Source organism: Amblyomma mixtum, chromosome 2 (genome assembly GCF_055824585.1).
Source record: "Amblyomma mixtum isolate Tamu chromosome 2, ASM5582458v1, whole genome shotgun sequence".
NCBI lineage: Eukaryota > Metazoa > Arthropoda > Arachnida > Ixodida > Ixodidae > Amblyomma > Amblyomma mixtum.
Genome location: NC_143013.1, coordinates 19,560,451 through 19,587,269, shown reverse-complemented (window position 1 = coordinate 19,587,269; position 26,819 = coordinate 19,560,451). Strand labels below are relative to the sequence as shown.

Here is a 26,819-nt window from a genome sequence, read left to right as displayed (position 1 = left end):
TGGCACGGAAGACGAGGAGTACATTTGGGATGATTTGTCGGACAAAGAAATGTCCGAAGAAAGCGCTACTGAAGAACAAAGTAATTGAAGTGAAGTGCGGGATGCGATTTGAATAAATTGTAAAGACGAAGACGAACATTCTGTGCAGCGGCGGCAGTGCCATCGCTGCACAGAATGTTCGCAGGGCGGCAACAGTCTGCAGTCAGCCAAAGCGAGCCCAAAGCACGCGCAGCGATGGCACTGCCGCCGCTGCACAGAATGTTCGTCTTCGTCTTTACAAAATGTCTTCTATGAGCTTGTGTTACTCGTATTATACGCGGGTGAAACTTTTTTTCCCATTTCGCGTCTCTAAAACTTAGCCCCATATTATATTCGGGTTCGTATTAAACGCGGGTTTTTACGGTAACTTTGACCAGCCGGGGATCTTCAACTAGCACTGACACCGCAAAGTACATGGACGTCTTTCGCATTTCGCCTCCTTCAAAATGCATCCGCCAGAGCCGGGAATGAATCCGGATCCTCCAGATTCATTCCATTAAACCACCGTGGCTAGTCCACGAATGAGGCAACATGTGAATTTTGCCGAATGAATAGTAAAATGCTTCAGATATGATGAACTGCGAGGTATGTTTCAATTGCATGCTCAGAGAAAAAGAGCAAGCTCTCCGCTCTTCGAATGTGCAACCTGTAGCTAGTTGGTGCCTTGCACATGCATTCATTTCCTTAAAGGCCCTCTGAAAACATTCAGTTTGCTAGCCTGAACGTCCTCTCCTTAAGCTTACTGAACAAAGGTATCATGTCTAACACACTTAAGTAACATCTAGCCTTGTGAATGGTTTACTTGAAATAACTCTAGACCACAAAGAACAAGCAGGAAACTTAGAAAATAGTCAAGAAATCTAGAATAGCAGTAAAAATTAAAATTGTATGCAGAGCTGTAAGTAGGCACAACTTAGTGTCCCTCCGCATGTGTCGCACTGCATATATATATAAAAAAAAAGAAAACATACTGAATAAAAATCAAGACTCGAAATTCAGCACTTCCCAGTATGGTACCAGGCAAATCGAATATTTTCCAGCACCTTCCTAATGGCTCAATACTTAAATTGACAAAACAATAGTAAGTAATCCTACCTCCATAATGCTAGCTACCAATATTGCTTAACCTTCATTCTTGCAGAAATAGGTCAGCTTTTTCAATCAAGCTTCGTCAAAGTCGCATGAAATACTGTCTACAGGACAGCACAACAAAAACGCACCTGTCTGTTAGCTGAAGCCAGCACGTACCGCATGGCTTTCACAAACATCTGTATGGCAATACATAGCTGAAAGCCAGGCTTCCTTCTATACTATTAATGTTACAATGCAGTTAACTCTCATTAATGCATTCAAACCTTTAACCCTTTCACTGTCACGGACGTACCGGTACGTTTTCGCGCTTCCCCCCCACAGTGTCACTGACGTACCGGTACGTTCTCTATCGTGCGTTCAAAATTTCGCGCTTGAGCGCAAAGCTGACGCTCTTGGACTAGCTGCGCCATTTGTTGAATTTTTGTACAAGTTCGTATTTTCGACCCTTACTGTTTTGGTACGTGTATTGAAGAGTACGGAACGACTGCCATCCCAACCCTCCCTCTTTGCTGAGTGGTGCGGTCGCTCCGCGTTCGCCGGATCATGACGCGTGCGTGTGGTTATGGGTCCAAGGGTTGTTCTGCCATCTGCCGCTGTTTTGAAGGTTTTTATTTTTCTTCTGTCGGCGTGCGAGCTACGGCGCTTCAAGTTCAAGGGCGCGCGCTGTTGCCACTCCGAGAGTCAAAGAGACTGACACATGACTCGATCGCTGCTTTCGCTCTCTCGTCGCACCCTCGCTTGCGGCTGGCAGCAGCAAAAGCAAAGCCCCTCAACTTTGTTTTAGCCTTTTTCCATCTCCCTCTCTCATCTTTATTACACAGCATCCCATTTCTCTCCGTTTTGCGGGCCACTGAAAGCACACCCCCGCTGCGCGCGGTTACTTTCGGATATGGCTGACCGCGCGGGACCTTCCTCTGCACATTGGAGCTGTGGCTCTTCAGATTCTAAATACGAGCCCAGCTCGGATTCGGACTCTGACAGCGTCTCATCCGAGGAAGAGGCGAGTTCCGCATCGTCAGATTCCGACGTTGAAATGGCTGGACCATCATCCCGGAAGTGTGCGACACTGGGGGTGCGTCACGGGCAGAAACACCCGACAGCGAAAGGGTTAAGGGACCGGCATTTTTAATGCCCTTGATGCCAAAGGGTCCAAAGAGAGAGGTCATATACGCCAGCTGTTCAAATTAAACGAGTTAGAGTCAACGAGAGTCTATGTACTGTACAGGATAAGGTGCATACTAAGCGATGAGTTGTGCGGCAATTTTGACCGGGTGAGGCTCAGTAATGTGCACCGTATAAGATTGGTACACAAGCATTTTTGCACTTCCTCTCCACCCAAGCACAGCCACCATGTTGCAGCTGGCTTTCAGCCAGAAGTCTCGTTCTCAGCAGCAGAACACTGCAGCCATTTAATCACCACGGAGGGTCAGTCACACCACTCCCTCAGCACTCCCCTAAAGTGCTCCCTTAAATGTTCGCTTAGACTCCAAACACAGAAGTGCCGTACCCAGTGCATCGTCGTTAACCCTGCAGTCTTGGCCAACGTGGGATGCTCGGGGGCAGGCGAGGGCAGAGTGCCACTCCAGCTCCAGCAGGCACTCCGACTCCACTTCTCGCATAACCACTGGGCTGGTTGAAACGGCACCTGAGAAAGCAAGCACAGAGTTATTAACACTTGGCTCACAAAGGGAGGAGGGGAGAGGCTGGCGAATGTCATCAGAAGGGGCATAAAATCTGCCTGCTAAAAAAAAAATAGAAAGAATGTAGTGAACAAGAGAAGGGAGGAAGCCAGAAGAAACAATGCGCACTAAAGAGCTGCCAGTGTAAGAAACAAACAAACAGCATCAGCATGCCAAATATAACATAGAAAATGAAACCTAGAAGCGTAAACAATGAAACTGTAGAGGGCTAGGAAAGCGAAAGCTTAGAACAGCAACACAAGTGTGCCTTAACTCTTTCGCTACCGCGCTATAGGCAATCGATCGCATATGATCGATTCAAATCGCCCGCGCAAAATCGCTCATTTTGGAGCGTCGTGGACGTGCTCCGCCATCTAGTTGTCTAGCTCAACAACTGCTCTTTCGTTTGCAGCCTTGGTTTTAGTGTTTTGACATGAGGGGGCGCCGTGAAAAAAAAAGTTTGAACGGCCGCAGCAGCGTCGGCCGGAGAAAATGGCGTCCGCATCGCCGCGCGCTCCTCGAAAGCGAAAGCTGACACCGAGCACGTCGGCCGGTTTCGGTTTCGTTTTTTGCGATGAAAGCAGTGGTTATTAGTCGGGCAACAATGTACAAACGTCTGATTTCGGTTTCGACAGCGAGACTTCGCCTCGGGCGCCTGGAACGTCAGCGCGTACTTGCATGTAAGTTCTGTTTTCGTTCGCTGTGTGTTTTCTGTGGTGGATACGGTTTGTAATTGATGACAGTGGTATATTTTTGTGCTTCAGGGTCTTTACAACGTATGGCGAAGACAGTTTGCCAAATGCTCAAGGTCGCGTCGCGTTTTTCGAACAAGACGACAGCTAGGTGTCCCTATCGACACATCGCTGCGGAGCGGCGCTCGGAGATTCGCTCGAGCTCTCGACTTTTTTTGATGCTCTTCACGGCGGAAATGATGAAGACCATGTGCCGAAACACTAATAAGTATGCATGGATGAAGATTTTGAACAAGCACACATACGCTCGGCGTGACGGCTCATGGGAAGACGTGAATTCGTTGGAGATGCTGAAGTTCATTGGAATCATCATATACATTGGAATTGTTGACCTGCCGCAACTTTATCTCTATTGAAATATCGGAATAATCTATTCTGGCCCTCTGCCATCAAAAATAATTTCCCAAAATTGTTTTTTTGCTTTTTTGTTTGTTTTTTTTGCACGTAACGGACGCGGATGTTTCAGCGGCGGCAGCATCTATTATCAAGACTTGGAAAGTGTCCTGGCTTTTGAACCACATCGATAAAACTTATTTCATCGATCTTGATGTTTTAGAGATTGCCTAAAATGCCAAATTTTATTAGATGGCTTTCAGGGAGCAGCTCATTCAAGAAATCTTTGGGTATGGTGAGGGAAAAGAAGTCCACGCCCCCAATCCTCCCATAGAATCCATTCAACACCAACCAAAGAAATGAAAAAAAAAGAAGAAACTTCAAGCTCGGCTATCAGAGAACAAGGGAGGAACAAAGGTAAAACCTTATGTGAAGCACCTGTCAGTCTACCTCTGCTTCACATCTTCACCCCTGATTGCTCTTCACAGCGGCACCACAGTCATGACCCCTGACTTGACTGGCCATGCAGTAATTTTTTCTCATGGCTGAAACTGTGAATAATGACAGCTATGAACATGTGCAACAGTTTGTATATTCCAGTTTTCGTCTAATCAAGTTCTGGCTTAGTGCAGCCCGTAATTTTTATTTTTGCTATATACTTTTTTGTGTTTTTGGCAAATTTCACAAATAAATGTTCATTCACTCTTGCGCACACAACTCTTCTGTTTGTTTCATTCAGAAGTGTAACTAATAAGCTACAGTTTCATGCATTGCAATATGTGCTGGGTGTATTAGTTCTTGTGAAAAAAATTTTTCTTTCAGTACACTCCAAATCGTCCATTTTTCCGCGGTAGCGAAAGAGTTAACAATAACAGTACTAGGCAGGTACCTGCTTGCCTAATACTGTCGAACCCAATTATACCAAACTATTAGATCAAATTATATTTATATCAAATAATTTCCAAGCGTCGTAAAGCTACAATGTGCATGTAAAGAATGTAGGGCTACATTGTACAAAATTTAGTCGCCACATCCAACAGATCAAACTTGCGGGTAGCACCGGGCAACTCAAGAAGCTGGCTTTCCTTCAGCACATCTCTGGAGGTTAGCTTTTTGGTACGGACTTACGGGTGCTATTAATGCTATGGTGCTACGACATAGGCAGCAGATGCGTACCCAGCCAACCAGAGTAAGAGTTTTTAACGCACTGGATCAATTGTGCTCGCGCTGTCACAGTTCACACGCACAGTGCTGCCATCAACAATTTCGCATGGTTTTCGTTGCCTCTGAGGGCATGATGGCAGCCATGAAACGGCAGAACCTCCCCTTTTCCATGTAACTGGAAATTACCGAGAAAGTTGAACGAGGTGAGGAGCACCAGTTTGATGAACAAGGCTGATGTTCGGGCTGAAGCGGAGAAGAGACCAATCAGAAAAGGCAGAACATGCTTTCAGTTCCAGTGACCTACAGGTCCAACTGAAGAGCATGGATGACCTGTGAACTTTCCACCAATAGACAACGGCTGTGTCCACTTTGCTTTGGACATTAGGATAGCCAGTGCTCCCCCGCATCTCCACATCAGTGATTTGATCTGACGGGACACTTCTAGCATCAGCGTGAAAGTAGAACTATGCGGGCAGATCCCAGAAAGAAGGGACCAGGAATGGTACCTGGTTTGCAGACGAAGTGGATCACCGAACGGTACTTCTTGCCATTCCAACAGAGACCTCCTTCCGAAGACAATGCAGCAGTCCTGCTTGTCTTGTCGTACTGAAGCCTAGAGGGTTCCATGCCGTAGACTGCTTTCTTTCCATTACTTCCTACAATGAAAAAAAAAAAGTTTGCAGCAACGTGCTGCCACTCAAGTCGCACACATAACATAGCAGCACTTGTTTATCTGCATGTTTTTACAAAAAACAGGGAGTATGCAGCTGTTCATTAAAAGCGCCCCGAAGCTGCTGTGCATTAGGTTATAAGACTCGTAAGTCATAACCAATGAGATGAAGTTTAACGAGGAATAAGACCTGGTATGTGGAAATCGAACAGAAGTCCATGAATTCATATGAGGTATCCCCATAAAATGCCGGCACATCTGTTCAATAAGCACAAAGTTTCTCAAGGTAAAGTGCCAAGTACAGAACCAAGAGAGGTGGAGTTCTGTGGTGATCTTTGTGCTAACAGTTCATTAAAGCTGACTGACACAGCACTCGTTTCTTTAAAAGCCCGAAACAGGAGTTAGGTATGCCCAAAACATGCCTGGAAGTCATAACCAATGAGATGAAGTTTAATGAGAAATAAGACCTGGTATGTGGGAATCGAAAAGAAGTCCATGAATTCATATGAGGTATTCCCGTAAAATGCAGCATTCATCATTTGAAAATGCCGGCACATCTGTTCAATAAGCACAAAGTTTCTCAAGGCAAAGTGCCAAGTACAGAACCAAGAGGGGTGGCATGTTAGTTCTGTGGTGACCTTTGTGCTAACAGTTCATTAAAGCTGACTGACACAGCACACGTTTATTTCCCCAAAACATGCCTGAAACACCAGAGATGAACACACATACGGATCTGCCTCCTTTTCTATGACAACATCAATGACCAGTAAACACACCACAAATGAATGGGGGAGTGGTCATGTCATCATGCTCACACATGCTTTGCGAGGCATTGCATACACCACGTTGAACTGAGGACAACACAGTGAGCCACGGAAAGGAAAATGATAGGTGCAACCTTAAAGCTGCACTGAAGAGGAATCTGAACTCGTCTTTTTGCCGCGGGAACTCAATCTACACGTTCCGAGCATTCTTAGAAACTTCGATTTATTGCCCTGTGTGGCCGATTTCCCTAATTAGATCAAATTAACGCCCCGCGCCCGCCTTTTTTTTTAATTCTCCCCCGTACGGTGGGCAGAGTCGACTAACGCAGGGAGTGCCTTTCACCCAGTCCCGTGGCGGCTTGCCGCTCTGCCATCGGCGGAGTAATACGTAGTAGTCCGTAGAAGCAAATAGTCCGCGCGAATTTTTATTTCTGCGGGCTTATTTTGCGGTTATATTATCTGCAAATGAAACTATTTATTCGCGGAAACCTAAAAAACAAAATGAAGTGAAAGCAAAGCCTCCACGGAGCTGGCTGAAAGGCACTCCCCGCGTTGGTCGACTCCGCCCACCGTACGAGGGAGAATTAAAAAAAAAGGCGGGAGCCGGGCGTTAATTCGATTTAATTAGGGAAATCGGCCACACAGGGCAATAAGTCGCAGTTCATAAGAATGCTAGGAACGTGTAGATCGAGTTCCCGCGGCAAACGGACGAGTTCAGATTCCTCTTCACTGCACCTTTAAGAGACAGGAAGAGGGTAGAGCAGGTCAGGAAACAAACGCAGGTAAATGACATCCTAATCAAAATCAAGGAAAAGAAATGGGCATCAGCACTACATGTAATGCAAAGGCAAGATAACCATGGTCATCGAGCATAACAAAGAAAAGAAATGGGCATAGGCAGTGCATGTCATGCAAAGGCAAGATGGTCCTTAAGCATAACAGACTGGATTCCGAGAGAAGGCAAGCATAGCAGAGGGCAGCAGTAAGTCAGGTGGGTAGATGAGATTCTGAAGTTTGTGGGGATAAGATGGCTGCAGTTGGCATTCGACAATGTTAATTGGCAGGATATGGGAGAGGCCTCTGTCCTGCAGTGAAATCGGTTAAGCTGATGACGACACTGAATCGTGGAATTTGTTTTCTTTTTGACAATACTTACTCTTCACACAAACTGTGCTGCCTGACCCACAGTCCTTTCCCACGGACGTCTTGCCCAGGCCCTCACAAACGTTCACCACAATGACACTCTCCTTGTCACTTTGCAGGCTGCCCAGAGCAGTCCACGGAGTGTCACCTGCAAGAGGGAAGAGAGAATCTGTCAGAGCCAAACCACAAAGAGGAGACATAGTGAACTGTGCTTTACATAGATATTGCCGCCAGGTGTCCCCGGGCGGCGCCGAAAGGACGAAGAAGTGAGGAACTCGCGTGCTCTCGGAGCTGGGACTCTGCTTCTCTGTTGGCGGCTTGCGCCTAGCCTGTGTGATTAAGGACCCATCCGTGACATTTCTGGTGGAGGTGCTGGGTGCATCGCCCTGGAATATGTCGCACACCCCTCCTAACACCGAGGACCCCAGACCTCTCCCTATCGACACGCCAGTGCATCGGGTCAGTCGCGGCAATCTAGGACTGCCCCCTGAGCATAGGCTGTTGGAGACTACCTCGGCACCTGGCCGGCTGCCTCCTGAGCTCAGGCCATTTGACACTACCTCGGCGCCTGCCCCTCAACCAGTCATGCAAGGCGCCGCGTACTACACCCTCCAAAACCCACGGCTACCAAAATCCTTTCACGGGACTCAGCTGGAGGACGTGGAAGATTGGCTCCTCCAGTTTGAACGGGTCGCCGCATTTAACCAGTGGGATGACGCCGCCAAACTGAGGAATGTTTTCTTCAGCTTGGAGGACGGTGCTCAGACGTGGTACGAAAACCGTGAGGACGCTCTTTTGTCATGGCATGAGTTCCGACGTCAATTGCTCGCCACGTATGTCAGCGCTGATCGTCGGGAGCGAGCTGAACGCGCCCACGTTTTTGCTTTCTTTTTTGGGGAGGGGGAATAATGCCGCCAGGTGTCCCCGGGCGCCGCCGAAAGGACGAAGAAGTGAGGAACTCGCGTGCTCTCGGAGCTGGGACTCTGTTTCTCTGTTGGCGGCTTGCGCCTAGCCTGTGTGATTAAGGACCCATCCGTGACAATATGTAACACACAGATGCATAACACACAGCGCCGATATTTAAGGCATCGCTGGGCAGGTTCTGGGTGTGCCTTAGCCGAGCAATGTGCTTCCCATCACACCTCCTTCAATATGACAAGTGATGGGTTGCACTGAATAATTGAAATTGAAATTGAAATTTTATTCCGCAACAGAAAAGGAATGTTGCGATAATGTGCTCGGTAGCCAATTTTCTTAAGGTAGAAATAAAATACTACTGCCACCAATAGATGTTTATTATAAACACTGAATGCAAAGTGAAACCTGTTTGTAAGTCACCTTACGTGTGCAAGTTAAACATGCAACATGCTTTATATAAGAAAGTGCAACAATGTAGGAAGCTGTGAATAGTACTCAACAGCAGTGGCCATGAAATGGACAAATTAAACAAAAGAAGTTTTGCAGAGGGTGCACACATCACAATTTGCACCTTAGGCCTGCTCCCATAGAGCAGAAATTTTTTTTTAGAATTTTTCGAACCACTATGCTAGATTCTTGCACACTGCTTCACTTGTTTCGATGGCTACCTGAATGTTTGTGAAGCTTCAGTGCACGGCAAGCACAACTTATAGCAGTTTTAATCTTCATAACCTGGCCACTTCCTGAAGCCCGCTGACCAAGCCTACTTCCTCAGTGTGTGGTAATGATCACACCATTTCTGCTTTTGACAAGCAAGCATTAGACTTCAGGGTGGCTATGATTAGGCATGGCTAAATTGCACAATTATTTTTAACAGAAACACTGGCAAGGAAAGAGACTTGCCTCCGGTACGCGACAGCGGCCTGAGGTCAATGCGGACACCATCCTGCTCGATGACACAGTCCTCTTCTCGTGCCTTGGGACATGCGTGGACAGTCTCCCAAATGAAGTGGTAAGTGCAAGCATCACCATCCACCCAGCCAAACTGCAGCTCACCATCACCTAAAAGACATGAGCATTTTGTGATTCAGGGCACACGGGCAGACCAGAGCAGTGCTGCCTTTGCTAAACCAAAGGCCCAGTTGACAGATCTCTGATCCCCACAGCAGTCACAAGACCGTGCAGTACTAAAGAACGCACATACACAACATAACCAACCCTTGGCAAACTTTTTCCATGTAAACGTACAGAGAGAATTACAAAATTTGACGCAGATTGTAAGCAAGAAGGATGCTGCAAGTATTACGAGGATTCAGGTGACAGGTAGCGCCAAAATACCAAATCCTAGTAGGCTAAACAAGGCCAATGGCTAAGCACGGCCTAGCTTCAGTGAGTTGAAGCATGTTTGCCTACAAAAGGTGGCAATCGCACCCCGATGGTCAATGACAGACCAAAACAAATGCACCACCATTTAAAATTGCTCAGGTAAGAGGATGGCATTGATAAATTGAAAAGTACAAAAAGGTTTGGTTTTTTGGGGTCTAACGTCCCAAAGCGACTCAGGCTATGAGGGACGCCGTAGTGAAGGGCTTCGGAAATTTCGACTACCTGAGGTTTTTTAACGTGCACTGACATCCCACAGTACACAGACCTCTAGAATTTCGCTTTCATCGAAATTCAGCCGCCGCAGCCGAAAAAAAAAGTTTTCACATAATTTTTGTAAAGTAATATACACAACTACGAGGCCTCTAATGCCATCATATAAAAAAGCAAAACATGCATAACTCATTACATGACGTGAATGAATTACCTCGTTCTTTGCTGCACACAAAATGAATGTTGCTTGACCACGGAGACCCAGATGAAGAAGAACATTCACTGCCGTCCGTGAACCGCATTGTAACGACGTCATCAACAAGCCTGCAAGCAGCAAAAAAATTAAATATGAGGAGAAAAACACACCAAGTGTTCCTGACCGAATATTGCACAGAGTAAAAACATCTATGACATACCAAAGTGCAAGGCAAGTATAACATGACATTTGGCAAATATACAAGCGCCCATGTCACCAAATATGAAACTGAGGAGCAATTTCAGGGGCATCACCAGGCTAATGTGGTAAGTTATAACAGATAGAGTGAAAAAAAATTTGGCCCACCACTATTCCCAAGTATGTTTGAAGTTGAGCTAAATGTCCTGATCAATCTATGCAGTCTCCTTCGAGTTTATGCTGAAATGTTCAAGCGATTAGCCATATGTTACTCTCAACACATTCTGCAAACAAGAACAATGTCCTTATCTAACATGATCTTAAACGTGCCTAATACCTGTGCCAAACGAATGAATTTAATGCTTAAGTTTAAATGAAATTTGTGCAATGCCCCATGCATAAATGTAACGGCATTAGCTTTACTTCCATTCACAACTTACCAAGTTTGTCACAGCTTGTTCTGCCACGAATACGTGTACTGTCGCCCCCATTCAACACACAGAAAAGCATGCAACTTCGTCAATAACTTCCTATCAAGAAGCAAGGGTTCACTCGCAACGCAGTCAGATGAGGCACCTCTACTACACTTTCAATGCAAATGGCACCATTTTTACTGACAATTCTGACAGATACTCTTGGCTTTTGAGCTGGCATGCGAGTTTATGGCTACTTCTTCAGCTTGTCAACCAAAAACAGCAGCATTTTCTGCACAATAATTTTTATATTAAATCTGAACAACACTGCTGAGATTCTGTGCACATTAGCGTTGTTTATAATCAGGCACAATTTTTGATTCGCTTGCAAGCTTGATCGTCACCGCGACTTTTGTACTATAATGACATTAAATACGAACATGTAGCACCAACTCCAAAAATAATTGCATTAACAAACTTAAGGCATTAGGCATTTACTGTCATTTCTTGTGCACATGCGGCACAGATATAGGGAAGCAGTGTGACAGCTTTTTAAAGTCTGATGGTAAAAACTGCCACATCTAGGTGAAAAGAAGGCAGATGACAATTTAGAAGGCTACCTCCAGAAGTAGAATGTGCTCCTACTTTGTAGCAACTCTCAGTAAGTGGTCAGCAAACTCACTGCAGCGTCTGCTCTTCCTCATGCCCCAGAGAAAGTGCCTGCCCGCCGATCTCGGCGCATATGGCAGACTTGGAAGACCTCTTGCTCCCACATTTGGCCGGGCTGATGCCAAGGCTTTTACCACATATATTGTAATAGAAGATGGCCTTGGTGCCATTGATAGTCATTTCCGTTGTGTGGTAACCTGGAAAGCAACGTCAGCAGGCAATGCTCAAGTCTCGCAAAAGGAACAATAATTGCGCACGCCACCGACAACACAAAAGGCATTTTCAGACAAATACTATAAGACTTGGCGGGTAGCATTATCTAAAGACACTAACAGCCCGAGCCTGCACTGTAAGTGACATCAACTAATGCATAAAGTAACATCCCACACTCAGGGCAGATGTCAGGTAACTTGTCTGACGGAGGAACTTGCACTTTGCAAACCTTAAAAACAGCACAACTATTGAGTAGGGCTTTGGCTTAGGCCAATTGCGTCCTTTGTGAAGCAGTCATGTAATAGACAACAAGGCGCAAATGCGGCAAAGACAGACATAAAGATAAGGTTTATGGGGTTTAACGTCCCAAAGAGACTCAGGCTATGAAGGACGCCGCAGTGAAGGGCTCCAGAAATTAGGCCACCTGGGGTTCGTTAACATGCACTGACAACACACAGTACATGGCCTCTATATTTTCAGCTCCATCGAAATGCGACCGCTGCGGCCGGGATCGAACCCGTATCCTTCAGGTTAGCAGCCATGCAGCATAACCACTGAGCTACCAGACAAAGTTAAAAGAGCACCTGTGGGCAATTTACACTCAGACTGCAATGTAAATGAAAACTTAAAAACTGACTATAAACAATGCCAACAACTCCGAAGCTAGATTAGTTGCAAAAACATACAGGCACAAAAAAAAAATTAAAAATTTGACACTAAGTGAAGCCATATTAGGTAACTTATTAACACTATCAATATTTATATGCAGCCAGAGCAACTTTCGGTCTCCTGGAATTCCCATATTCCATTTTAACTAATGACACATACAAAAGCAAACAAATATATACAAGAAAAACACACTATAAACACCTAAATCAAAACACAGAAGCCATACAATTGACTTCTGAGTTAGTACTTTATACACATGACAATGAAGGCCAATGCTGGATGACAACACAATTGCATTACATGGCATGTACACCCATGACACTACCTACCCCTCCCCTCACCTCCCCTCCCCTCACCTCCCCTCCCTTCTCCTACCCTCCCTTCTCCTACCCTCCCTTCTCCTACCCTCTCCTCTCCTCTACAGGCCCTCCCTACATAAGCGCATGCAATGTGCACATGCATGTACACACCATGTGTTTGTTGACTCAGTCCATCCTGCATTTGCAATGTCACCGTGCCTCTGCTCAAGTGTAAGACGCACTCAGAAAGAATGTTCTTACACCATAATGCCTGCACAATTCTCTCGGATTACAAAAGTTCAAGAATGCATAACCGCAACCACAAATGAAGGCCATTAGCTGCAGTCATCCAGTCTTGGCTGCAACAGCGCCTGCCAGCTACGCCATCGTAACACTTTTCCGTACATTTTCTATCAGCTGGGCTCTGCCTCACAAAGCAGCTGATTTTGAGCACTGACACATTCCGATTACAAGACTGGCATTACCAGAACATTGAAATACTGTGAATCAAGTAAGTAAAAGCCAAGGTTTGGTCACTGCAGGCCGGCCAGGATATAAGGCAAAAAGTAATAGCCACAAAAAATGAAGCAAACCATTTTCTAGCTGCAGAGGAGTGAGATCAACGTCAACGCCGTGAACTTCGCTTGTAAACTTGCAGGATTCAGGACTTGCTTGAAGGAGGTCCAACGAACACGCATACTGCGTCTCCCATTCAACGTAGTAGTGGCAGTTCACATCCGAAATAAGCCGTGGAGCTCGACTCTGCAGGAAAAAGGAAAAAAAAATTACACAATTTACTGAGCTCAACAAAAGACATGAGAAGAAAACTTTAGGATTGGAACATGTAATCACAAGGTACAATATTTAAGAAAAACCTACACTGTATGCCAAAAGAAAAGTGGCCAATGAGTACTCATCAGGCATGTCTCAATAACAGGTAGCAAAGAAAAAGTTGTGGAACAAATGAACAAAAAAACAGCAAAACTAAAGACAGCTAAAATAAAGTGCTTGTTAGAAATGACTACTTGCTCTAAAGGCCACCTCAGATTTCCTAGATCCTCAAAGCTTTCACCACCCACGAGTGAACAAAGGAACCTGGCAATTTTACAATTTGGCAAGGTTTTTAAATTCCATGCCGGGCTCATGTACTGGTTTACTCTATGAATAGCCTATATAAAGACAGAATTTTAAGGCATGCTTTCCTGAAGTGCCATTAAAAAGCACCTACCCTTTTTCTGTTGTCTCTGAAATGGCGACAGCTACCAACTTGCAGTTACTTGGCTGGTGACTACGTCGTAGTTAGAGAACGAAATTTTAATTTAAAAAAAAAGTAATGAAAGATGACTGCATACTTCACTGAAATTCGGTTTTAAGGGGACCCAGGATCGCAGTGAGCCAGTGGGATCATTAAACTGTTGTACGTTTCGATACAATGCTTCACTATTTCTGACACAAGGCAGTGCAGGTCGGTCCAGAGCCATCACTTTCTCACCAAGCGTTGTCTGCAGCACAGATGTCAAACTAAAGCCAGTATTTTTTAATGAGGTACTTTCATTACATGAAAAGACTGAAAACATTTGTAATCGTATGAAGCCGTTGCAAATGTGAAACAATGACGAAGCATCACGAAGAAAAATAATGACCTGGCTTCCACCATTCGGTCATCACTTGAACCACGTGATGCACGGTTTTTTTGGTTTCTTCCGGATTTCTGATGTACCAACATTATCTTTGTTTACAGTCTGAAGTAGTTTTTGTGAAGTTTTTGGTGCTTTCACAGTTCTTTCCATGAGTGAAGCAATGATCAGCGAACTGCAGGCAAGAAATACAGTCGAACCTCAATATAACGAAATTGTTTATAACGAAATAACAAAAAAGAACTAAAAAGATATAACGAAGGAATGAAGATTTCCCTCAGAAGCTTCGTCAATACTGGCTACAACGAAGCTACAGCTATAGCGAAGTATTCGCAGGGTCCCTTCAACTTCGTTATAATGAGATTCAACTGTACATCTAAATTTATCCCCACCAATCACAGTGATTCCGACATAGTTGACTAGCCAGAAAAGTTTGAAGTGACAAGCTCACTCCAGCACAGGGTCACCTGCCAGCTATGCTTACTGTTTAACAGTGCAATTTGTTCTCCAAAATGACAGAGCTTCATCTACCTCTACATTTCTGAGAGGCCAGTGAACTGTGCTGCCCTTGCGTCATTTCTTTGCTTCTGTGTTGCAGCTTTACAGTACACAGACATCACGATAACACAATGACAATGCCAGCATAAAAGTTCCAAGCCGCGACTACTTTGAGAACACGAGCTATGACAGGCAACAAGTTATTAACAAGCACAGCGCCTGCCTCACGTGACACACTCCCCCGATTCTCAGTTCAAAACAAAGTACCACTGACCCTTGCACGACCTGGACATCGGAACTGGATAACAGTCCTGGGAGGCTCTGTGCAGCCGGGTCTTGGTTGCGACTCGGGGACAGCTGCATACTCCAAGTAGAGGCCAGTGTCATTTGCAAGCAGGCCGGACGCGAGCTGACCCACAGACTGGCACTCGTTCTTGTCATTCAGAGTGCAGGCACCACTTCGTGGAGGATACGCAATGCCGTAGGCTGATTGCCGTACATGCAAGCAAAGGCCAAGAGGGTCAGTGGAATCACCCTTGCGTACCCATTACCATGGTTCAGTAACAACAATGACGACTGCGTTATGATGTGAAGCAGCTTCAACGACGACATTAAAACTAAAGGAGAGCTTTAAAAACAAATACTGCATCCAGTGTATGGTAATTTGCCCGAACTTAAGCTAGTTATGGGCTTCTTGTTCTGCCTACCATATACTGCTGTGTATTCCTATTATAAGTCAACCCCCCCAAAATAGCAGCCCTCGCAGACCAAAAAAAAAGTTGATTCCTAATATAAGCCTATCTCGGTCAAAGCTACCTTGAATGCATCCTTTCCCCCCCCCCTCTCCCCCCGCCCCAATACCTTCCCCCCTTCCTCCAGCAAATAAGTCCATATAAATATGTCCAGCATAAATAGGTACCCCCAATTTCAGATGGACATTTTAGGAAGCAAAATTTCGACTTATATATGGCAATATATGGTAACTAAAAGCAATTTACAAGCACTTTCCAGTTGCAAACATGAAAAACAATGTGAGAACCTCAGCTTGCCCTTTTTCATTGTGGATGCATGCCAAACATAGATAATCAATAAGTTTACTGCCGAAGTTACGTTCAAACCAATATGCCTGCTTTATTGAGTTGAGAAGAGAACGCTGATGACTAGATAAGTGACACAGACGAGTTGAGGGAAATAGAAGCACCCCTGCTTTGACAAAGCCAAAATGTCCAATGGACTAGGCCTATCGAGTTGGAAGGGGTGGTAACACTAGAGAATGAAGACAAGTGAGAAATTAATGTCTGGCACTTCAGCTATCACACAACAGCCCCTTTAATAACAATGAAAAAAAAAAAATAGTCCACAGCATAGGTGCTAAAGCACCAAAGTGATAAGATAAATGAATCAATTCACATTTCTATTTTATCACGCTCAAACATGGTTCGCAAACAGAGAAAGCAAACAGAGAAAACAAACGCAAGCTGTTAACTTCTGGACAATAGCGTTTTTCATGTCATCACTTTTCCCTACAAAGCTTTAATCAATTTTGATTCATCTATTGTCAGAAGATAAAATAAATATGAACAGATATGCACGCAATCCAGAAAAGGAAGTTACATTCCTTCCTTCACCCCTCACAGCAGGGACAAGCTGCACGAATCATTCTCACACATTCAAAATGCATAGTTTTTTCAAACTTAACGATGAATGTCTGTTGTGAATATTGTGACCATCTTAATCTTTCTTTCCCTGACTTTCCTTTCACCTTATTTTCCTACCATCCTCTTCCCAGAGCCTGTCTGTTCCCGATTCCCCTTTCCACTAAACATAGCACAGAGACAGTTATGTGACTGCTCATAAACAAAATGCCTCCTCCGACAACCTTTCCCTCTGCCTTTCAAAAGGAAGTCCTGGAAGACAAAAGATATCTATGAAGCCTCACCTGGCTGCATGTCAGAACAAACATTAATGACCAGTCTTGTTGATGGGTCCGTTGTTTCAACTGTGTACCCTCCTGTGGTTTTAACAAGACCCGTGAGATCATGGCGTGATCCATTTGTGGAGTAGGCACTGCATGGAACTTCAGTGCGAGTTGGTTCCTTGGGGCACACTGCAGATGTTCTCCACATGAGGAACATCTGGCACTTCCTGTCTATAAAGTACTCCGGAGACCCCTACAAAAAAAAAGGTGGAAGTAGGTAAAGTTTAATGAAGCATTTGATAAATTTCCATAAAAATGAACTCTACGGTGATCCAGTCACTCAAAGGTTTCACAAAAGAGACTGTGAAGGCCTTTTAAATCTACAGAAGAGCTGACCAATCCAAGATGGACAGTCAACATTCCTGCTTCACTCAAAGAGATAATCGCAAGACTAGAAAGAAAAGATAGAGGGAAAAAAAAATGAAAGGTGTGTTCATAAGGTAAGTAAAGTCAATAATCATTCAACAGTCAGCGCATATCCTGTTTTCTTATCCTCGTCGTTTGAGTTGCACTATGAGCCAAGTGCAAGTCCTTGCTAACAATGCAGCTCGTACTGCGCTTGTTGACAACTTTTCCCCCCACTCCAGAGCTGAATGAGAAATGATGGTAGCACGATGCGGCTACAAAAGCATCACTGAAGAGTTCACATCATAAATGAAGGCCACTGCCCTATGTGCTGATCAAAAAAATTACGAGGAACTTTAGCGGCTAAAGTGGTGAAAGGCGAAAGCCTGAGTGCTCCATTCTGCTACGCGATTGTTCACTGCAAATTTTGTTGGCGCATTAATTAACTGCCAATTAATGACGCTTAAGCTTTAAGCTTCCCCTTTCAGGGAGTCCAAGGAACACCACCACCAGTTCAGCCTGATGATGCCTTGCCCTTTGAACACACCGCTTTTTGAGGAAAGGAAATGGGGCTGTAATTCTCTGTCATCTCAGTGGACACCTGAGCACACCATACAGGAAGGGAGGAAGTGTGAGTGAAAGAAGAAAGAGGGGCCATAGTGAAGAAAATGAAAATTGTATTTGAGGAAAGGAAATAGCATTAACTGTCTCACATATCTCAGTAGACACTAGTTGAAAATTGTATTTGAGGAAAGGAAGTTGGGCAGTAACTGTCTCACATATCTCCATGGACACCCATCAAAATTCTCTGCACCTCACCACAATTTGGACCAATCAGAAACACAGACAAATACACCTTGCTCCTCAGTAAATTGGTTTTTAAGGAAAGGAAATGTATCTGTCTCTCATATCTTGGTGGACACCTAAACCTCACCCTAACAGGGAGGGAGGAAGATGGGAGTGACCGAAGACAGCCACCTTTGTTCACTCCATACCATCCAGCTGGCATGACAGAACTCCGGAGACCGGGGTTGATTCTCAAGCTCAGCCAATTTCTTACTCGATTTTGTTTATTTATCTGGTCTGACTAGAAAGGTTAATTAGACTAATTGGTTAAGTAAGCAATTAACTAAACTCAGTCAAACTTGCTTGGAGCATCACTGTATGATCCCTTTAATTGGTTGCATGGTTGGTAGCCAAAGTACAATTGGGCCCGTTTGAAATTCGCCCACTGTGACGTCACGACCATTTCGACCAATTGAAAAACGTGACATTTCTGTCGACAGCTCCTGCTTATAACGATGAGGCATTAAAGGCTTTTGCCTTAATAAATTATTTTTTAGGCGCTGCAAATCTCGTCTCAAGATTACAGGAATAGTACAGGCTAGCAGTCCATTCACCAGGGACAACTTGTCTTCAGAGCTCGTAAGTATACAATCACAATATGCAATGCCTCCCTTCATTATTAAAAAGATCAGAATTTGACAGTTCGCCAGAGTAAATTTTCCAGAAGAATAACAGTCGCACGATTTAACAACAGCATTCTAACGTAAAGCTAGACTTCTCCCCCTCTTAATTAACAGCAAGGTAGTAAAAGGGCTAGCTGCCATGAATTCTCTGAGAGACAAATTTAATATCTTTTTGAATCTGTCCTGTGTACTTCTCCTTGTGAATGCGTCCTTTTCGCTGGTTTTCTACATACCATGCATCAACTGGCACAACAAGCTACGCTTCTTCATTACCACCTTACCTATTTTTTTTTTTTTTCTGTCTAGCGTTTTCATACCATATGCACTCTGTTAAAGCGGCCATGTGATCCACACTCACTTTTTACATGATACCTAAAGGACTCTTAAAGCGAGGGTGATTGCACCTCTTTTAGTGAAGGGTTACACTACAGAAGCAACACAACACAATTAAATTTACATGCTTTGCTTCGGTCGTGCCAAGTTCCCCCCTTGGAAGCCTGCCTGAAAGTGCCCCTCGTAGGCACGCCAATGCTGCAGAGGACAAAGAAGGCACTTACGAGGTGACTTGCACAGCTCAGCCTGATTGACATTTTGAAGTCCTGAGGATGGCCTTCCCCACACCTGTTCCCCTTCAAAAACATCCAGGAATCGGTCATCTCCACATTGGAGGCATTCGCACTGAGGTCCGCAAGCACTTCTGCCTTGCCATCTGTCACCCGACAGATGGACTTGCCATTGCATGGGGCGGCTGGAGAGTCGGCCGGAAAGCTGAGCGGTTCACACAGAGACAGGAACATAAAGTCCGAGCGGGTGTCCGCTTCTCGGGGCAGGGCCACCTGCCATGTGTGCCTGCAGAATGAACAAAACACAAGAGCACACATTTTGTCAACACATGGGCATCTTGCAAAGAACTGTTGGCTCTATCATTAACATTATTCTTTTCTTTTGTACAAAGCGTATGCGAAAAAAGGATGTTAAGACTCCTTATGACTGAGCGAAGAAAAGCAAATTGTGGGGTTTAACATCCCAAAGCAACAAATGGGCAATGATGGATGTAATAGTGGAGGCTTCCAGTTTAATTTGGACCATCCGGGTGCATGGTGCTACAATAAGTTAGGTGCACAAATGAAAATCGCCAGTGTGGCGCGCCACAGCTCATAGCAGAGTACACAGGGTCATGCGGGACCACTCGGGCCGATATCATCATATCATCATCATCCTTACTATGCTCAGTGCAGGGCAAAGGCCTCTCCCATGTTTCTCCAATTAACCCTGCCCTTTGCCAGTTGCGGCCACTGTACACCGCGAAAAATTTGAAACGTTTGATCCTGCCAAACAAAAACAGCATAGCTCCAAAGTTCAGTTCTTTCTGAATTTAACGGTATAAGATTAATTGAAATTGAACTACAAAAACATAATAAAAAAAACTTCCTTAAGGCTAGTGATGTTGGCAAAAAAACATGAAGCTGAGAAAATCACATTTGAAGTGTGAGCGGCAGCAGTTTGGAGGTCATTGTAGAGGTCTAAAAAATGGCAGTGGCTTAGCTCAGCTAGGCCAGGATATATGCAGCGAGAGTACGGTTAAACTTGACTGGACCTTGTCGTTTAGCTTAGCGCACTTTCCTAGCCATGTTGCTCTTCCATCTCTTTTCGAGACGCTGAGCAAGCTCTTCCTCTGTCTCCTCAGCTCGCCGCTGTCTCTTGCCTTCGTTGCGTCGTAGAGCCTTGGCTTTGACCCGAGACGACCAACTAGACGACGAAGCACTACATCTGAGTCCGTACGTGCCACTCGCCTGGCTGTGTCGTCCTTATGACGCTTCTCGAGGCATACGGCTCGTTCTTCCTTCGTCTCCTCGGCTCGCTGCCTTCTCTTAGTTTCATTCCGATGACGAAGCCTGGCTTCTTTCAGTCTCTCCGACTCACTATCCATATCTACCGATGGCTCCACCGAGCTGCCTTCTACATACTGGGTGTTTCAGCAAAAGTGAACCAAAATTTTGGGAACAAACTGACTACAGCTAGGATGCTTCTTTTGCCATAGTTGTGCTGAGGACGTTGGCGGCCACCATAATATCGGAAAAAGCCTCAATTTTTAAACTAAATAAGAAAAATGCTGAAATTATCTTTTAAACCATTTAATTTCGGCGGCCCATTGCATACGCAGAGTTGAAGAGCGGCCTCCGTATACCCTAATGGCATTGTTCAATACGACTATAAAAAATAATAGCGCCGACAGCATGGAGCTGAATTTCGCATGTCTCCGCACCTCCAAACAGAAACTGAGCAGGCAAAGAGCGCCTGTGACATTTATGACTCAGACTGTCGTTTCGTGACTCGGCTGACGTTGGTCACGCGCGGCAATTGAGCAGGCATATCGCGACCGGCTACAGCGCTTCGTTCAACACGCAGCGAGTGCCAGCGTCAAAAAGTAAGCGGTGTCCCTGCGTGGGTGATAAGCCGGCTCGGTGCAGAAGAACCTAGGTATAAGTTATGGGGTTTTAAATAGGGGAGATAAATCCGTTCTCCCCGTTTAACCGCGGCTGAGCCAGTTCAAAACCGCGCGGACAACACCCCGTGGTCGCGTACGCTACCGAGCGCACGCCGACCACGGCGGGCCTTGCTCTGCGGGAACAAAGGAACAACACACTGGCTGACACAAACAAAGCATTTATTGCTATAACAACAATAACGCCAGCTAGCAACAAAATACACTGAGGAATCGAGGATGTCCGACTCACCAGCACGGCTATGAGCGAACATTCGCCCACGCTAGGGCAAAGGGAAGCTCCGAGACCGGACGGGACGAGCTGAGGGGAACATGTTTCCACACGAGGTCACCCGCCGACAAAGAGCGAAGCTGCGAGCGAAACATCCGCTCGCTTTCCGATCCCAGGGAGAAGATAGCCAGCTATCCCTCACGCGCGCGCAGCAAAACGCCATCCGTGGCGCTGGTGTCGCTGCGACGCGAGCGCCCTCCCCTGTTAGTTAAAGGAGTGCTTTGCGGGGGAGCTACCCACAGGGAACTAGTGCGTTGCGGGAAAGCGAACGCAGGGGGCGAAGGCGTCCCCACAAAATGCGCCGTCACATGTGCCTGTAGTGTAGCGAACACCTTTCGCTTGATGAGTTTCTGATTGCTATCATCAATTTTCAGCAACACATTGCTCAAGTTTCTTTTGAAAGGGAGGTCGTTGGTTTCGAACAAAAATACCAGGTGAGGCCAAAAGCGCTATTGTGCAGTGCGTTTCAGCCATTTTTTTACAGCCAGGCATGAAAGCATCCTGACATGTCATATGGCATGCAAATAATCTAACCTAACTGCTTGTGAGTTCGTTAACATAACATGATAAAAATAAAACATTACGCCATTAAAGAATTACAAAAAGTTCTAGTTTATCATAAACATATCTATAAAATTTAAAGTAAACAATGATAAAGTGCTGCTATAAGTGCTGATGTAATGTTGAAAGAAGAAACTTAAATAAACAACAGTATTCTATTTCATGCGCTGTTTCCCAGATGTTTTTGTAGTGTGTGGGAATCTGGCTTTCCGCCGTCGCCTTTGCGCGGCTGTGCCGGCCTACCGCGTTGTTTCTCCTCTTTCCCTTGCTCCCGCCTCAGGCGGTGGAGAGGCGGCTAGGTGACTAATCACTGTCATTTGGCCACAGCTCCGCCCCGGCTCCCCAATGGCCTTTGCCATTGGCGCCTTTTGGCGGGAATTCCGGGACCCGCTTTGGTGGCCGCGCACTGCGCGACCGTCCGAGCGGGGCCCAGAGAGAGAGATCCCTCCGAGACAGCGTAAGGTGCGTACGTTACTGTTTTGTCCGTGCCGGCCTTTGCCGTTCGGACCAGTGCTTACTCGAGCTCGCCCGCACGTGTCCTTTGACCTGCAGCGGCTCGAGCCTGTCCAGCGGGGTCCAGCGACCTCCGACAGGCGTACCTTGCGTTTATTGCCCACTCTCTCTCGCAACCGGCCCAACGGTCGACACGAGAGAGAGATCACAGCACTGCCGCGGGGACATTCTCCCGCAGCGGCGTGCTAGCGGCGCGCATTGCTCGAGTCGCTTCGTGCGCGCAGCGGAGCCTTGCTCCTCGCGCGCCCCCGGGACGGGGTGACGATTGAGTGTGTGTGTACTGCTGAAGGACGACGTGAATAAACGTCTCCTTTGTGAACTTGGAGGCCTATTTCTTTGCGGCGAATCGCTCTCCTCCCAGCGGAGGTTGAGTGCGCTGCAACGGTGTCCTAGGGTGTGTGTGGTGACAGCTGATCGGGGCCCTTGGCTCGCGCGAAGCTCGAACCCGCGGTGGGTGGTGGCCTGTGTCCACGTAGAAACCCACAAGTGCTGGTGGAGTAATCATGTTCAGCAGTTAAGTGTGTGTTGTGCGTAAATCCCTTGTGCATGCCATAGCTTGCATAACATGCTAAACTTGGAAAGGGGAATGAGGGGCTCGTTATACATACATATGAGAGAAGCCAACAGCCACAGAAACCAAGGGGCACAGGAGATTTTTAATTTTTTATTTATTTATTTTGTGGTGTTGATCAATTTAGAATATTACAGAGTATGTTATCGCTTAAAGCTAATTGATTAGAAAAGCAGAAGAAAAAACAACCACATTGATCAACACCACAAAATAAATAAATAACAAATTAAAAATCTCCTGTGCCCCTTGGTTTCTGTGGCTGTTGGCTTCTCTCATATGCTAAACTTGAGTGAGAAAACATCAACAATTCACCTCTTCCACTTATGTGACTTCTTCATAGCTCTTTATGTAGTCCTCTGCAGATGGTATCGGCTTGAAGGTGTGCGAGTGACATGAACGTTTTAAGCTGCATTTCACTGCTCATTTGACGCCTTTGGTACCACACCATTCGCAGAAATTACTGGCACAGTATGCGGTTTTAGTCGAGCCCATTTAAAAGTTTGTGAAAGGGGATTTCAATGTGCACTACCGGGAACAACGGTAACTGACCCCACCTCTTAGTTCCGAACTGTGCCGCGCTACGTGCGGGCGCCACATGTCGATGCACTCCTGTTCTCCAGACCAGTGCACTGCTAAGTTACTTTTGTCCCCCATTTTCCCTTATAAACGTGGCGGCGACATTTAATTACGTTACAAAATATGACTTAACTTGTCATCAAAAAGAAAGGAGAAAGAATAAAATGTAGTAGTTGACCTAAACAAGGAATAAACATTACTACGACATTCCACATGCGGCACTGGGCAGATTGTGCGCCTAAATTTTACTTGTGCTTCCAAGTGCCATGCCATTATGCGCGTCACAAAGCAAGAAAGTTGGCTGCAAATGCCACATAGAGGCTGAGCGCTGTCTGTTCTATTACCTCGAGTGCATGCAACACATTATGTGCCATACCATTACAGAGAATTAGCAAGCCAAGCACCATAAGTATATTATGAGGTGGTCTAACCTTCATTGTGATTTTACTGCTGCCAATTTGGAGTGAAATGAGTTTTTTTATACTGTGTTTATTAAGAAAGGCACACTAGCACATTTAATAAAACAATTTTTTTTTTTTGCAATTAAGACTAACAAAGAATACAGCACTTAAAATTGTGACTTAACATGTAGTTTACCTTTCATTGGCCTGAAAAAAGACCAACTTCGCTCTCATAAGAAAGATACGTGCTGCATAAAGTGTTCTAAGTGCTGTCCCTCCATACCAATACACATCATTAGGCGATGCCGCATAGAATCGAGCACCCTGGTTATCATCTGCGGTTGTATTTCAGCGCGTGCAGCAATGATCTTCGGCTTGAGGTCTTCAGGGCTCTCCGGTTCAGTCGCGTATATTTCATTCTTCACATAACCCCAAAGGAAAAAATCTAGGGGGCTGAAATCTGGAGACCTTGGCGGCCAGAGAATGGGGCCATTCCGTCCAATCCACTGCTGCGGAAATTTTTCATTTAAGTAGGGTACGGTATGTGATGATGCATGTGCTAACCCCGTCATATTAAAACCAGACTTCTTTCACCACGCTGAGTGGAAGGCCAAGAAAAGTATCCTCTACTACTCCCTTTAAAATTTTCTCTGTGTAAAATTTTCTAGTCAGTGGCCCTTCAAAAAAGTATGGTCCCAATATTTTGCTGCCAAAGATGCCACACCACGCATTCAGCGACCACCTTACTTGATGTTTATGCTGTTGTAGCCAATGAGGATTGACGTCCGACCAGTAGTGCACATTGTGCACGTTTACAACGGAGTTCCGGCAGAACTGTGCCTTGTCTGTCCATATTACTTTCTTCAAGAAGTCAGGGTCTGTTTTTCTTTGAATTAGTGCCCAATTGCAGAACTGTTCACATCGCTGGAATTCCATGTTGGTTAACTCCTGGTGCAAACTTACATGAAAAGGATGCATACGATGATTTCTCAAAATCCTCCATTAAGCGCATTAAGCTATCTCTCTAATGCTCGCCTCCGGCTTTGCTCTTACCAAAGCTAATATGTCGATTTTTTTTTTGTCTTTGCCAGCCCATACTTGGCACTGCCGTTTCCGCATTACTGATCCTATGGAGAGAAAGTTGCGAAAAACACGCTCGAAGGACGATTCTCCAGGAATATGGCAGCCGGAGTGCTGGACAACATAAAGCTGAGCGGCTAAGCACCTGTTTCTTCCTGCACTTATGTAGGTAACTACCATGTCCGTCTTCTCTTGAAATGACAGCTTTAGTTAACTGGACGATGCCATTTCGGAATGCACACTAAACTCCACCTTGTCAGGCCGAGACCTGCGTGCAACCAATTTAAAAACTGGACAGTGGACCTAAAGCCCAAGTTTGAGGGGCTTTAAGTGGACCCTCTTAGCTCAACCAGTTTCCCACAGACAGTTACGCTGCACGTTTTGTTCTTGTGCTGGCCTGGAACAACCCACTCAGTGCTCATTGAATGAAGCACGTGAAGCCACTCGCGATAACCCGGCAGACTTCAGCTGAGTCAGAGCAGCAGCGGGCGCCGCTGCTCGCTCTTCAGACAACACAGCAGAGTGAGCACACGATCCTTGCGTCAGTGATTGGCGTCGCTTTGCGGCGCAATGGCAACGCGCGCTTTTCGAAAGGGTGCGCGATCGCCGGAATTTGTTCAGCCGCAGCGCCAAGGGAAGGCACATTTCCGGAATTCTAAAAACTGATATGGATACTACTAGTGGCGGTCTGCAGATCTATTACAATCAATCACTTAACTCTAATAGTTAAAAAAAACTATCCAAAATTAGTTAACCAGCGTACTACCTAATATAATTCACTTGTTTTCTGATGCTCACCAACACTAGGATTACAACGTTGACGTTGCTATCTTGATAGCTGAAAAAGCCTGTTCTTAAAAATTCTGGTTCACTTTTGTTGAAACACCCGGTACATATGCAGCTGCACCAACCCTCTTCCTCCTATGGTGCATGCGCACAGTTGTTGCAGCTCGGTTTCGCCGGCACGCCGCGGCACCGGCTCCTCCTGTGACGTCACGCCAGATGGCGCGGCGAGCGGCGGCCGCCAGCTGCGGCGGTTGCTAGGTAACAGCTCAACGTCACGGTGCGGCCACGCCAAAACTGGTGCCACGGCGAAACGGCGAGACTTGCGCGTAATGTAGCTCTTGCTACAAAACAGCCGAATGCGGAGCGGGCATTTCAAAACATTTCACAGTAGTGAGCAATACCAGGTAGTGGGGAAGAGGCCTAGTTTTCAAACAAAACCAAGATGGCAGCCATCGGGGATGGGGTAGCGGGAAGCGACAGGCGCGAAGTCCAGCCGCATTTCACTATGGAATCACTATTTCCGGGCTTCGTAGGCGCGAAATATACACAGCGTGTTTTGTTTTTTTAACCGTTTACGGATTTTTAAAAAGAAGGCGCTGATGCCGCCTTCACGGAATGTATATTCGGCTCGGCGGACAAACGGAAATAATGGTCAAAGTTAATTAATTGTCCAAAATTTTGCTAATTACTTTTTTAACTTCACTTTACGCTGCATATCGCAATCGCAATTTTGGAGACTAATGATTCAAAGCAAATACAATATGCAGCATGTCCCCAAGTGCAACAGGTATTGAGATCGAGACTGAATTTTCGTGCTGTA

At 45.7% G+C, this 26,819-nt stretch overlaps 1 protein-coding gene across 2 annotated transcripts in view; it reads right to left on the bottom strand.

Annotated features, from left to right (window-relative positions):
• The window catches only part of Lerp (lysosomal enzyme receptor protein), a 74,956-nt gene that overhangs the window by 40,120 nt on the left and 8,017 nt on the right, over positions 1-26,819 (bottom strand). For both annotated transcript variants that reach the window (XM_089570707.1, XM_089570708.1), the window contains exons 2-11: positions 19,292-19,583; positions 16,882-17,113; positions 15,217-15,428; positions 13,401-13,569; positions 11,640-11,823; positions 10,365-10,474; positions 9,458-9,616; positions 7,650-7,784; positions 5,566-5,715; positions 2,639-2,776 (exon numbers count right to left, since the gene is read on the bottom strand). In XM_089570707.1, coding sequence (XP_089426833.1) covers positions 2,639-2,776; positions 5,566-5,715; positions 7,650-7,784; positions 9,458-9,616; positions 10,365-10,474; positions 11,640-11,823; positions 13,401-13,569; positions 15,217-15,428; positions 16,882-17,113; positions 19,292-19,583 — 1,781 coding nt within the window. The remainder of the gene's footprint in view (positions 1-2,638; positions 2,777-5,565; positions 5,716-7,649; positions 7,785-9,457; positions 9,617-10,364; positions 10,475-11,639; positions 11,824-13,400; positions 13,570-15,216; positions 15,429-16,881; positions 17,114-19,291; positions 19,584-26,819) is intronic.